General features: G+C 36.4%; 1 protein-coding gene across 1 annotated transcript in view; it reads left to right on the forward strand.

Moving 5' to 3' along the window:
- LOC121425408 (myoferlin-like) overlaps window positions 1-13,252 on the forward strand; it is a 127,976-nt gene that overhangs the window by 67,149 nt on the left and 47,575 nt on the right. The window contains 13 exon segments of the mRNA XM_041621453.1: window positions 602-719; window positions 1,454-1,556; window positions 2,536-2,660; window positions 5,495-5,668; window positions 5,973-6,057; window positions 6,752-6,829; window positions 7,429-7,610; window positions 8,863-8,877; window positions 10,453-10,605; window positions 11,111-11,209; window positions 11,623-11,697; window positions 11,699-11,785; window positions 12,946-13,114. Of these exon segments, the coding sequence (XP_041477387.1) occupies window positions 602-719; window positions 1,454-1,556; window positions 2,536-2,660; window positions 5,495-5,668; window positions 5,973-6,057; window positions 6,752-6,829; window positions 7,429-7,610; window positions 8,863-8,877; window positions 10,453-10,605; window positions 11,111-11,209; window positions 11,623-11,697; window positions 11,699-11,785; window positions 12,946-13,114 (1,463 nt within the window).

Here is a 13,252-nt window from a genome sequence, read left to right on the forward strand (position 1 = left end):
ACTTTTTATTAAAAGCAAAAGAAGGGATGATCAAGAACAGGATGCCCAAGTGAATGGGCGATTTCAAGTCCAATGTTGGCCTTAGTGTTGGTGTTGGAATTTTGATTGTTTCCCCGAGTTCGAAAACTTATTCAGAGTTTGTAAAAACTGATCACAATATTGACATGTCACTCTTGTGACTATTGGGGACCATCTTCATTTTATGTTTGGTGTTATAATCATGTATAAATTAATCTAACAACACCAAAAGGTCAACACTGAACTTGAAATCACCCATTGTCAGATGTTTGTATGGCTGGGGCATTGTTCAGCCTTCTTCTTTGCAGCCATCTGATAATTTTGACCACACTTCTGCTACTTGATCTTTGAGGCCCTTTTCTTTATGTGCTTGCACCCAAAAGAAGGCAGTCTCGATCTTGATTAACATGGTGCAGTATTCATTAGCGTGAACAACATAAAAACAAGACACTACCAAACCACTTCTTGTGCAACCTTTTCACATGAATTTCACTGCTGAAGAATTCCTTTTCCACAGCCAATATACAGAGAAACTTTTCTTTGTATCAGTCATATTTATTCTTTTCACTTTCTGTGTCATCAGCTTGATGTTCGATGCAGATGCAGGGCAGACCAAGTTCCTTGAAGACATCTATGAGCACGAGCAAAGGAACATCCCAGGAGGGGCATGGCAGGTCGCTACTGTACCTTACGCCAATGTGGTAAGTGACAGACAGAGTTGCTAAAACTTTGCTGGCCAGTCAAAACTCTGATAGTCACTTAAATAAACATTGGATAGTGTTTGTCTTGGTGATCTTTGTGGTGTTTATATTGCAGAGTCAGTCCACCAGGATGTATTTACTGTCTAGTTTAAAATGAATCATTGCCTAGGATTGGAATTTGACAATTAGAAAATTACAGACATTCTTGGCTCATATCTCATTTATATGGGTTGGAGTGGGAGGGGGGAGCTAGGTATTATCAGGGAGGCATTGTATGAAAAGCCAAATTTACCGGATGGTGCTATAGTAAGGAGATAAAGTGAATCAGTCTGTGTTTAAGGAAATTTAAAATTCACAAGGTTGACTTGCTCAATGCAGGAGACGAAAAAGGTATAGATATCCATAAATATATCTAAGAGAGTATAGAAGTAGGTGTGCTGAAATAGGGAAAAGAAGTGAGTGCTAATAGGAGTTATAAGAGTTAAATGCTAATTGTGTACAAATAGTAAGAAACCTTCTAATGGCCCACCCACAAAACCTTTACCTGATTGGAATGTTCCCTTGCCACTGAGAACTAGTTCATGTCAATTTTTGTGATCAATAAAAAATAAATCAGATTGACATCTTCAATGCATTTTCTTTTGTGTGAATTTCAGAAAGTGAGAAACGCTTTGAGCCTAATGCGAACATCGCAGTATAAGTAGAAATAATCATTTTTTCCTTTTTGTTTATAGAAAGGAGATCCCACTCCTAAGAAGGATGAGTTTGAATGCCCAGAAGGATGGGGTTGGGATGATGCTTGGGCTCTAGATAACAACAGAGCCTGTGATGAAGATGGTAAGTTCCTTCAGCAAGAAATTGATCCACAATGTACTGCACTCAACCCAGGTGACGTAAATGGGTACCTGGCAGGAATTCATTCCTTGAAACGGTAATTATGCTGCATATACTGTAGAGCGCTTAGAGACTTCTGACAAAGTAAGTGTTAAGCGCTATATAAGCAAGTATAATTATTATTATTAAGTTTATATCAATTTATATGACACCTCGATACATGTAGATCCTTGTGATTTGATTGCTTGTTTAATATATCGTTCATCCAGCCCATTTTGCAATGATGTCATCAACCGTACAGTTTTGGATCCATACGATTTTGTAAATTGCACTCGCGCACCGAGACTGCATCTGCAGGCACCAGCAGTGCGTATGTTGTAATGACGTAACAATCAACAGACCGAACTCGCACTGCATGAGCGTGTCTTGCATCTAAATTCATAAATTTCAGATGAAAAAAAACAATTTTTAGGTGTCTTATAAACCAGGTAATGAATGTTTGTTCATTTGTGCAATGGACAGTATACTTCATTTGGTGAAAGATGGAATAATGATCCATTCAACAAGGCGTAGTCGAGTTGAATGGATCATGTTATCTTTCACCGAATGAAGTATGCTGTCCATTGCATTAATAAACATTCATTATTTGTATAATGGTGCACACCCTCTGACCATTTACCCCCCCCCCCCTCACTGAGAGAAATTAGGATGAATAAGGCCCTAGTTATATCACATACATGGATGATACAACAGAAAGAAATATCTTAAAGTCAAACCCACTGTAAGTTCTGATGAGGTGAATGATTTTAAGATGCCTCAGTCTTAAATGAAATAAATCAGAATAATGATAAAAATCACAGTATATATAATTTTATTTGTAGTAAACTTTGCTTATCTCTCTGTATCAGAGTATACTAAATTCTAACTTCGAATGGAAAAAATATCTTACCTATTGTCAAATTTACTTTTTGATTACTGCCAGGTTTTGAATATTGTGTGGAATCATCCGTTGCCAGCTGGGGGCCTGTTGAGAGAACGTACCATCTGTGCAGACGTCGACGATGGGTTCGACCTCGATCTCTCATTGCTGACCCCAAGGCTTTGGCCGTAAGTATTTATATAAAATGAATATTAGTGGTAGATTTTAAGTGGTAAATTCTAAGTTTTACTTCTTGTAAAAGCTGTCTGTGATCAGATTGAGTAATTTCAAGTTCAGTGTTGACCTTTTGGTGTTGGTGTTAGGTCAATTTTTGCACAATTATAACACCAAACATGAAATGAAGATTGTCCTGAAAAGTGCACTCACTAGTTGTTGAGATGTCAGTAATGTGATCTGAATCAGTTTACCAACTCTGAATAAGTTTTGGAGCTCAGGAAGCAATCCAAATTACAACACCAACACGGGACTTGAAATCACTTAGTGGCCTAGTTGATATCCTACGCTCACAGCAATATCACCGACTTGTCAAATGCAGTGCATCCTCCATCCTCAAACCATCAATATGTTATGATTTTATGATTACCTAGGCCAAGATTCCACTGAATGTGAGATTAGTTCGATTTCAATAGACAAATAATCCAAATTCTATCAAAATTGAATGGAACATAATAATATTTCAAATTTATAAATCTTGCTTTTCATCTGATTTTGATGAATTCATCCTATCTTGTTTGTTTCAATTTTGTGGTAAAATTAATTTGATAGGTATACTTCCCCTTAATTGAGTCTAGTTGTAGATAATGGGAGTAGGGAAATAGTTGAACATCATGCCCTCAATCAGAAAAAGGTGACAATATATGTAATTGTTCTGAAAATGAAACAATTTCTTTCCCCTGTGGTCATAAGGATGGATATACACTGTACAAATGTATTTGTGATAACGGGGAGAGGGGTAAAATGAGATATATGTGATTATTTGTTTAAGCTCTCTGTTGCCGTTGATTGCTTGTGTGTTTGGTCTCTTATATCCCCAAAACAGTGGTGATCAAAGCTTTCCATCTCTGTTAATTCGATTGTATTGTGTTGTTTAAATTGTTTCCAGTTGCACTGTTGCCCAATGCACTCTATCTATTTTATGTTCTTTCTGATTGCGTCTCTTGTCCATGTTTTGTGTCATTTTCTGTATCATACTTTCATATTATGCTGTTTGATGTTTCTTTCTTCAAATAAAACTGTCAAATGTTGTGTAAATGATGCAAATTGCAGGAGAAAAGAAGATTGGAGATTGAGGAAATTGTAAGTGGTGATCAAAATGTTCAAGATTTAGCTTGTTTTAATGGTTTAACCATCAATATGTAATCCCCATAGTTAACATTGCATGGGATTCCCTAAATGGGTGAAAGTAAAGAAAAAGAAATGAAAATCCTTAGCATGTGTTGCAGTCCAAGTTTGGATTTGATGTAAGCTTTAAAATGTTAGGCATGATCACTTTTAACATGTTCTTTTTGAGGGTGTGAGTACAATGCACAATTGAGGTTTTCAATCTCTCACATTTATTTGTTGTGCAAAAATAGTTTGAATGTTTTAAAGTTTTGATGTATAAAATTTATTCAGTCTGATTTCAGAACAGGCTAAAATTCAAATAGCGTATGTATGACATATTGGATTGAAACAACACTAGTACCATTTATTTGATGGTTTTTCCCATTGAAATACCTTACATTTCACTTTTGCCAAAAATTACATTGTACTTGCTTATTCGTTATCTAGATATCTGTTCCCATTTTTGATTGGTAAAGAAAAGGTTTAAATAATTAAATCCTTTGTACAGGGTTGATTGTGACTACATGTACATTGGGGGCACCTGGTGTTATCAAAAGATTGTTAATGAATGAATAGTTCCAGATTTAAGGGTATGTTGCATGTAATTGTGGTGGTGGAATTCAGATGCGCATGATACAGTAATTTAAAGAGAAGCAAGATACCTATATAAAATGGCTTGCAACAAAGTGTACATTATTATAGAGACTGAACAGTGATAAGATATAAGATAAAGAAGAACTTACATGTTTAAAAAAAAAGGAAGAGAGAAATATTTCTTTAGGTAAACACCTGTATATGTGTATTGTTGATTTTTTTTGTGGTCAAAACAGTCATGTGATTGATTTGAATCAAACTTGAACTAAAATCCTATAACTTTAAGTACAGTGTGTACAATTAAGATCAATCTTTAACTTATCTTAATAAGTTATGGCATTGAGGTGTGTGTTATCAGTATTTGTTTTAATCAAAATCTGGATTTGATGTTAAGAATGTATTAATGCATGATGCATTTTATGTACCCCCTTTCTTGTACCTTTTAAAAACCATTCAAACATACTTTGCTCAAGTTATTGAAGGTACAAAGTTAGAAAACAGTCCCATAAGCATGGTCTAACCAATGTAATATTGCGCTGTATACCACACACATCTGGAATTAAAGTTGCATTTACTCGTTACGTAACCTGACCGTAAGAAATTTTATAAAGTAGCAACTTTTAAAAAAATGGGGCCAGGTGAATGGTCTCCTTATATACATGTATAAGTCCTTTTATCAGTTGTGATCTATCAACCTTAAGAACCTACATGTAACCGACTAAACACAGACACTCTTCTTTCAAATTGTTTACAACTAGTCACTAATTTTCACATTTCCAATTAGAATCATGATCAAACAGACCTGGTTTTTTTTAATGTATTTTTTTCAGTCCTATCTATCTCTTTGAAACAGTAACAAGTCATTGGCTTATTATGTTATCATGGGGGGGGGGGATTGGATGACATTATTTGACTCTGGTTTATTATGTAATGGTACTCATACCCAAAACTTCTTTACAATATTAACATATCATATTGGCAATCACAAGTCTGCATGCTAAAGATCCTTACCTATTCTTTGTTGGGTTTGGATAATTATTTATCCATATTTTCACAATGATTTCCTCTCTTTGTCTATCTGCAGAAGAAAAAGAAGAAGGAGATGGACCAGCAGGAGGGATGGGAGTACGCCCCTCTCTTCAATATGAAATTCCATGCTTCCGAGAGAAAGATGGACATGGTCCGTCGACGACGATGGCATCGCAAGATGCTGGCAGAGTCTCCAAATGCTGCAGCGGTCTTCTCCGTGACAGGACCTGTAGGTTGCTTCTAGGTTGTGTTTTAGTATGAAAAAAAATATTGCGGAAAAATGGTTGACTCTAGTTAATTCATTTCAATTGGGAGAAGGGGGGGGGGGCTGGAAACTCATCATAGACAAAATAATGGGGAATGGGTAAAGTCACTCTAAAAAGATGCTTAGGCATGTACAAGTTGCCTTGCATGTAGTTTGCTAAATGATTATGTTTTTTACCAGTATCGAACACTCGATTGAGTTGTGTTGTGTTTGAATTTATTTTGTAATTTAACTGAACTTATCATTATTATTTTTTTTTTTTCCTAAGGATGATGAAGAGGATAAGAAGGACAAGGACAAAGATGATAAGGCCTCCAGGAAGTCAGCACCAAGGATATTCGTCAACTACTCAGGTATGGGGGATATCAAAGCTGGGCAATATAACCTTGTGGCCAGGGAAGAGTTTAACAAAGCATCTTGTCAGTGGTTTTCACTAATTTATTTGTTCTGTGCCAATTATGTGTATGGATTTTATGAGGTTATCCCAGTAGTTGGTGGTAGCCACTGGCTATTTGTTTAATGAAGCAGAGATGCCAAGTTCAAAGACCAGCTATGCGTGAGATTTCCTGTGAATCTGAGTGAGATCACAGACATTGTGTACAATGTATATGGGGATAGGCTGTGATAGTTGCGTGAGACAGAGATTTGAGGGGGTGAACAAGAGTCCAAAATGCTTGAGTCTCACGCATAATGCGTGAGACTTGGTAGCTCTGATGAAGGCTCCCATGTATTCTGAACTCTGGTTTAATTATACTTTGGTTTTAGCTCTAAAAGAACGGGGGAAAAGGAAGGAGGTGGCATCATGGCCCCTCTCAAAGCTTCTTGCAATCTTTCAGAAAGTCACGAAGATCGATGTGAGAGTCACTGTAGCTTGTCTAGCATTTTGAGTGCCTCACATGAAGACTGTTCGAATAAAGGATGTGCACATGGAAATGACTGATCTAATCCAATGACCGGGGTAATAATCTGTAAGCGCTTAGATGTGTACAGTGTATGTCTTACATGCTTTATGAATAACTTGATGATTATTATTATTTTCTTGTTCAGTATCTCACAAGTACCAATTGAGAGCATACATTTACCAGGCCAGAGATCTCATTGCTTCTGATTCAGATAGCTTCTCAGGTAAATCTCCTTCAAAGTGAAAATGTTTTGCATCATATCAAATCAAGGTCTGAGCTCCGTTGCTAAAGACAGTAGCATTTGAATGCAACTTTGGAAAACCAAACACAATTCGTATATGCACGCTTTTGATTAATTGAAAATCAATCTGCATTTGGTTTTTCCTGGTGTGATTATTTTTTGATGTTCCAGCGAAAATCCCCTTGACCCAGTAGGCCCCTATGTCTTTTTTAATTGTTCCAGGGAAATTTTGGAAAGCAAAGGAGTTTGTAAATTCTTTTTCCAGAAGCAATAGCTGAAGGAAATTTGGGATTTTTCTTTTTGGAGATTTATGACATTTATTCAAGATATGTTTGCAATGTTAGCAAGCATGCCCTCTGACTTGCCCAGCATTTGAGGAATTTATATAATCGTTGTAACTCTGGAAATCAGCACTTTGTTTAAGTATTATGGAATATGTGATCATGGTATTTTGCATATTTTGAAAAATTACCCCTGTTCTTACAAAAAAAAATATTAAAACAATTATCAGTATTGTCCTTACAGATTTAATTCAGTGCTAAAATAACTGATACTGAATATGTCATTGTTCTGTACGATAGATCCATTTGCCTATGTGAGCTTCCTGAATCGCAGTCAACAGACTGAGACCATCAAGACCACGCTTAGCCCAACCTGGGACCAGACCTTGATCTTTGATGAGATTGAGATCTTCGGAGATCCAAAGATCATTGCTGCCAACCCGCCGGACATCTGCATTGAGGTCTTCGACTTTGACAGTTTCGTAAGTTTAATCGTTCCCTTTGAATTCATAATAACATTGATTAGGTAATGAAGATTATATAATGGTAGTAATGATCATCAATTGTGGTTTAAGCATTTCTTGTTCAGGTGGGTGTTTCATAAAGCTGTTTGTAAGTTATGAGAGACTTTAAGAACGACTGGTGATTCTTTCATGTGGTAAATGGTATACTTATTTGCGATGGTTTGGCACTCAACAATTCCTTCTGGTTTACAGTCCTTTTCGGGACTACTTTTCAAGAAAGAATACTCTACTCTCAAATCTCCACTTTCTCGCCTATCCATTTCTTCTCTTCTTCTATACACTGTTTCTATAACACTCCACATGGTGTACCATAAACCACATCAGTGATTGTACATGCCACCATGCAAACCTTCAAACAACATCCAATTAATAATATTTGTCTTATTAGATTTCTCTTCATGTAAATCCACTCATTTTAATGTATTTCTAATTATACTTAATTGTAAATTTATATGACAAAAATATAGTCAATATTTGGAAGGAAAGAAAGAATGTTCCATTATTGTCAATAACTGTATCAGTAACTGAAATTAGTAGTTAAATTCATTTAACTAAACAGAAATGGAAATGTATGATACACTTGTTCATTGACAGAATAAAAAGTGAAGTAGAATTATTATAACTTCAAGATTTTTTTCTATTTTGGGGATTTGTTTTCTCCATCTATTTGTTACCATTTCTTTATTTTCAGGAATGGTTTTGTATGAATCATTAAGAATCATTCATTTCCATGGTTACTTAATTAATTCCATTTGTGACCAACATGTATTCTAAACTCTGGGGAACTAAATTAATTATCAGATTATTTCTATCATATTACGTTAGGGCAATTTGACACTTATTGAACTGTATCTAGCTTTGGTATGATGGTTTTTACGTGCAAAATATATTAATATCTTTTGAAAATGAGAAATAAGTTAATTGGTACCTGCTATCATAAAAACACAAATTTTAAATCAGAGTGAGTTGAACCAGAACAAGGGCCTTTAAAACAAACTCATATATTTTGTATATAAGATGTGTCATAAAATAAAGAAGAAGCCAAGATTACTGGCTCGATTTTGGGTCCTATTGGATTTTTTATTTGAATCCTTTCATTTATTTGATTTACTCTCATTTTGATTTTCTTTCCTGCTATTTCCGATCTCACATGGATCACTCTTTGGTTGACGGTTGTATACAATTTGTTTATATTATTCAAATGTTATAGAGTATTATGGGAGGAGTAAGCGGACATATTTTACTGCTTCTTTCTCCATATCACTTCACTTGCACTTCTGATTGAAATATTACTGAAAATGCCTCTCTTTTGCTGATTTTTTGTTTATAACACTCTTGAATAACTAATTGCATTTTAAGAGAAAAATATAATGAATTGTTATATTATCGTAATTGTTTGGTGGAAGCTGGATAATTTAAAAACGATTATAGCATGTTTTGTATTTGGTTAGATATGTAAAGAGCATCCTTTCTCTAAATATTTCTTCCAGGGCCCCTGCTTTAATCTATATACTAAGGGAATTGGTAACATTGTGAGACAAGTCTTGTAAAGGCCACCGCACACCTTACGACTGGTTGCGATCCGATTTTGGAACAAATCACATTCTGCTCATTTTCTGAAAATGTGAATGGAGCATGTCATTTTTTTTAAGGTTAAAATTAAATGAAAGAATACTAAGATAACCATTTTGTAAGATTGTAAGCCTTTATTTTTGGAGTAAAGGCCAAATTAGTTTCAAATCGTAGCCAATCCTACGACTGCTATGACGTCATTACGACTAGATATAAAATTTGCTTTATTCTAAGAGAAATGTTAGCATAGTCACAGATTTGAACATGGGTATTCTTACAATGATTTCAACATTACACAGTGAGATATTCCAAGTCTTAATATTAGCATCAATTTCTACTACGTTTTATACTAAAATTGAGTCAAAGACCAATCGCAAGGTGTTCGGTCGCCTTATGATGATGCAAAATATTGATTATAGGACTGTATTCATGACTAGTTGCATTGATAACTGCATGCAATCAATCCTAAAAATAAGTATTTGAAAGTAGTGAAATCAATCGTAAAAGTCAGTCATAGTTTGTCAAAAAGTAGATTAAAAAAAAAAAAAAACAATGTTACCAATCCCCCTTACCACCTCCCCTTCCTGAAACCAATTTCCCACTGATCTCCAAATAACCCAATGCATTATGGGACAAGGAGCGAAGTAAATGTATTGAATTGACACTAATGACTTGATTGCTTTTCAACTAAAGGTTCCTTTATGAATCTATTTTTTTTGTGTTATCAATTGAAAGGATAATTGTGACAATATATAATGCCAATTTATAATTTCAAATGCAAATTTTCTCCAAGTCATACACAATGAAAGATCCATGCTGGTGAATGAATCGTTTCTGGCTTTTCAAAGCTTGTATATTTCTGAAGTATTTCTAAAGTAATTTTGGAGCAACAGTTTTATTTTAATCATTGTTTATTTTTCTGTCATCTTTCATTTTTGTGAAACAATTTACCCGAACATTGAACATGCACAAAATAGTTTTGTTCTAACTAGATTCTAAAAACACTATGTAGAGAATGCATTAAACAAATATTTATTAATATTATTACTTTTAAAGTCTGATGTAGTTTGAAACTAATCTGCAGAAAGTGTGAATGTCACTCTTTTAAACTATATTTCAAGCACTCCTTATTGAATTATTAATTTTTGAGTTAAGCACTGATGCAGCGTTCCTGTGATTACCGGTATTACGCATTGACATACGTTTACTTGTCGTATTTGCTTTACAGGGAAGCAATGAATTCATGGGACGTACAGTAGTGCGTCCTCTTGTGAAGCTAGATGCCGCTGATCAGCGTGTTGCTCGTCTGGCCTGGCATCAGTTCTATAAGGGATCTGGAACGGCCGGAGAACTCCTCGCCTCCTTTGAACTTTTCTTGATGGTAAGATCATTAAATTTTTGAGAATTTGGATATTGTTAAAATTCTTTATCAATTCTTTATCATATCAAAATCACTTTTGATCATAGATTTTAGGAACTTTTAGAAATCACTCTCTTCCTCATTTCATTTTCATTTTAAAAGAGTATTCAGATTTATTTTTTCACTTTTATGTATTGCCATTTTAAGTAATCGACATTCATATGCATTACATGTTTTTTAAATACAATTGTTCACTATTCATTTCTAAGAATGATGGAATTATCTTCATATTGCCTTTTCAAGGAGTACATGAATGTTTATATTTTTTCCTTTATAAGAACAAAAAAAGTTGCAAAAAGCAAAAAATATATGTATACATGCCTATGAAAATAACATAACAGTGCTAGAATAGATTACAATTGCATTTATGGGTTCTCATTGTTTTGGTATTATCAGTTAATATGGCAATATATGAATATTCTTTTTGGATGTTATTGATTCTTTCATGCCTTTCTTTTTCCTACAGTCTGAAGGCAAGGATCTTCCTTTCATGCCTCCAAAGAAGGGAGAATTATTCATTGTTCCCAATGGTATCAGGCCGGTTCTACAACGTACAGGAGTTGAGGTGAGTGAAGTTACTTATATATGTACATGTATGATAATCATACCATCGATTATCTTGCTAACCAATTATTTTGGATATTATAGAGGTGTTGTGGCTCGATGATTACATCTCTGGACTTTACCTTGCCACAGCACTCCTTGTGCAAGGCATTTTGTCATTTATTGCTCGAGCACCCGATCAGGGTGGCTTTGCTATATATTGCTGGGGTAATAGTGCAGTGATTAGAAACACTGTATTAAGCGTCATTGTTGCATATTATTACCAATATTATTATGACCATGCCCTTTAAATCCTACCTTTTTTATTAGAGTTTACCTCATCAAAATTATAAAAGAAGTAGTGAATGTTGAACTCACCTTTGATGAAACTTTAAGATGTTTCTATTGGTTTATCCCCTATATTGTTATATGTAGATCCTCTGCTGGGGAGTTCGTAACATGAAGAAGTACCAGCTCGCCTCTGTCACCTCCCCCAGTCTTGAGTTTGAGGTCGGGGGGTAAGATCATCAAGTCAAAGGTCATCAAGAACACCAAGAAGAATCCCAACTTTGATCAGCCTCTCCTCTTCCTGGAAGTGGTAAGGTTTAGTTCATCATGAGGAAGAGTTTTCTTTCCCCATTGTTCAAATACAATCATGTAGAATACATGTTGGAATAATCCTTTTTTGAAAGGGAATGGGAGAGAAGGGAAATGAAGGGAAGATGAATGCTCATAGAGGACAGGGAGGAAGGAAGAGGAAGGAGGGAGATTAAGAGGAAAGAGTGAGATTTAATAGGAAGGAGAAATAGAGGGGTAGAAGGGAGATTATGGGTGAAGAAAAGTGAATGAGGTGTAGGAGAAGGAAGAGGAGGGGGTGAGGGAGAAAAAACTAATAGGGGATGGATGAGAAACAGGAGTAGGAGAAAGGGGGGTGGGGTGACAAGGAAGTGGGTGTGAAGGTGGTAATAAGAAGGGGTGGATGAGGAGCAGGAGGAGAAGGGGGGGGGCAAGGAAGAAAGGGGGTGTGAGGGTGGGGGGAAATAAGAGGGAAAAAGGGAGATGGATGAGAAGCAGGAGGGGGGGGGGGCAAGGAGGGAAGATGGTAGTCCAGATTGGACCTTGTTGTTTGGAAGTGCCCTTTCCCAAAAGCTAACATAGAGGGCACATGTCTCCCAATCTCTAATCAGCGCCAATCTACTCATCTTGACTCCCCAGATGAGTAGATTGGCGCTGATTAGAGATTGGGAGACATGTGCCCTCTATGTTAGCTTTTGGGAAAGGGCACTTCCAAACAACAAGGTCCAATCTGGACTAGTAAGATGGGTGTGGGGTAGGAAGAGGAGGGGAAGGGAGAATGATGAGAAGCAAGAGGAGGAAGGGGGGGGGGGGTAATAAGAGGAGGCGAAGGGAAATGGACTAGAAGCAGGAGGAGAGGTCAGGGTAGGAGGAGGGGTGTAAGGGGAAGAAGTGAAAGGAGAAAGGAAGGGTGTTGGATGAGAATTAGAAGTATGGGGAGGAAAAGGAATGGGACAGAAGAGGAGGGGGGGGGGTAATCAATGGAGGGAAAGGGAGATGGATGAGAAATAGGAGAGGGGTAAGGGAGGGAGAAGTGGGGGTTAAGGAGAAGAAATAAGAGTTGGGGACATGAGGTGGAGGAGGAGTGTATTGATATAGGAGAAAGGAGGAGGGGGAAGGGGAAGAAAAAGATGGGTGGGAACAAGACAGAAAATATCCATTCTATTGTGTCTTTCCCTACAGCATCTTCCCAAGGAGGAGCTCTATACCCCTCCAATCAACATCAAGGTTCGCGACCACCGGGCCTTCGGTCGCAAGCCTATTGTCGGTGTGTGCTCCATCAAGAAGCTTGAACCCTATCGCTGTATACCTGCCATTGAGGGCGAAACCACAGAACCAGGTGATGCACCAGGTAAAAAAAACAACCCCCTTTTTTTTCTAGAACCATGATGCATTTGTGACTTGAGCAGTATTTAATCATTCCTTGCATCTCACCTCAGTTTCTTTGTTTAATTTCTTGTTGAATGATGTTCTGTTCAATACACATATC

The sequence above is a fragment of the Lytechinus variegatus genome, chromosome 12 (assembly GCF_018143015.1).
Source record: "Lytechinus variegatus isolate NC3 chromosome 12, Lvar_3.0, whole genome shotgun sequence".
In the NCBI taxonomy this organism is placed as follows: Eukaryota; Metazoa; Echinodermata; class Echinoidea; order Temnopleuroida; family Toxopneustidae; genus Lytechinus; species Lytechinus variegatus.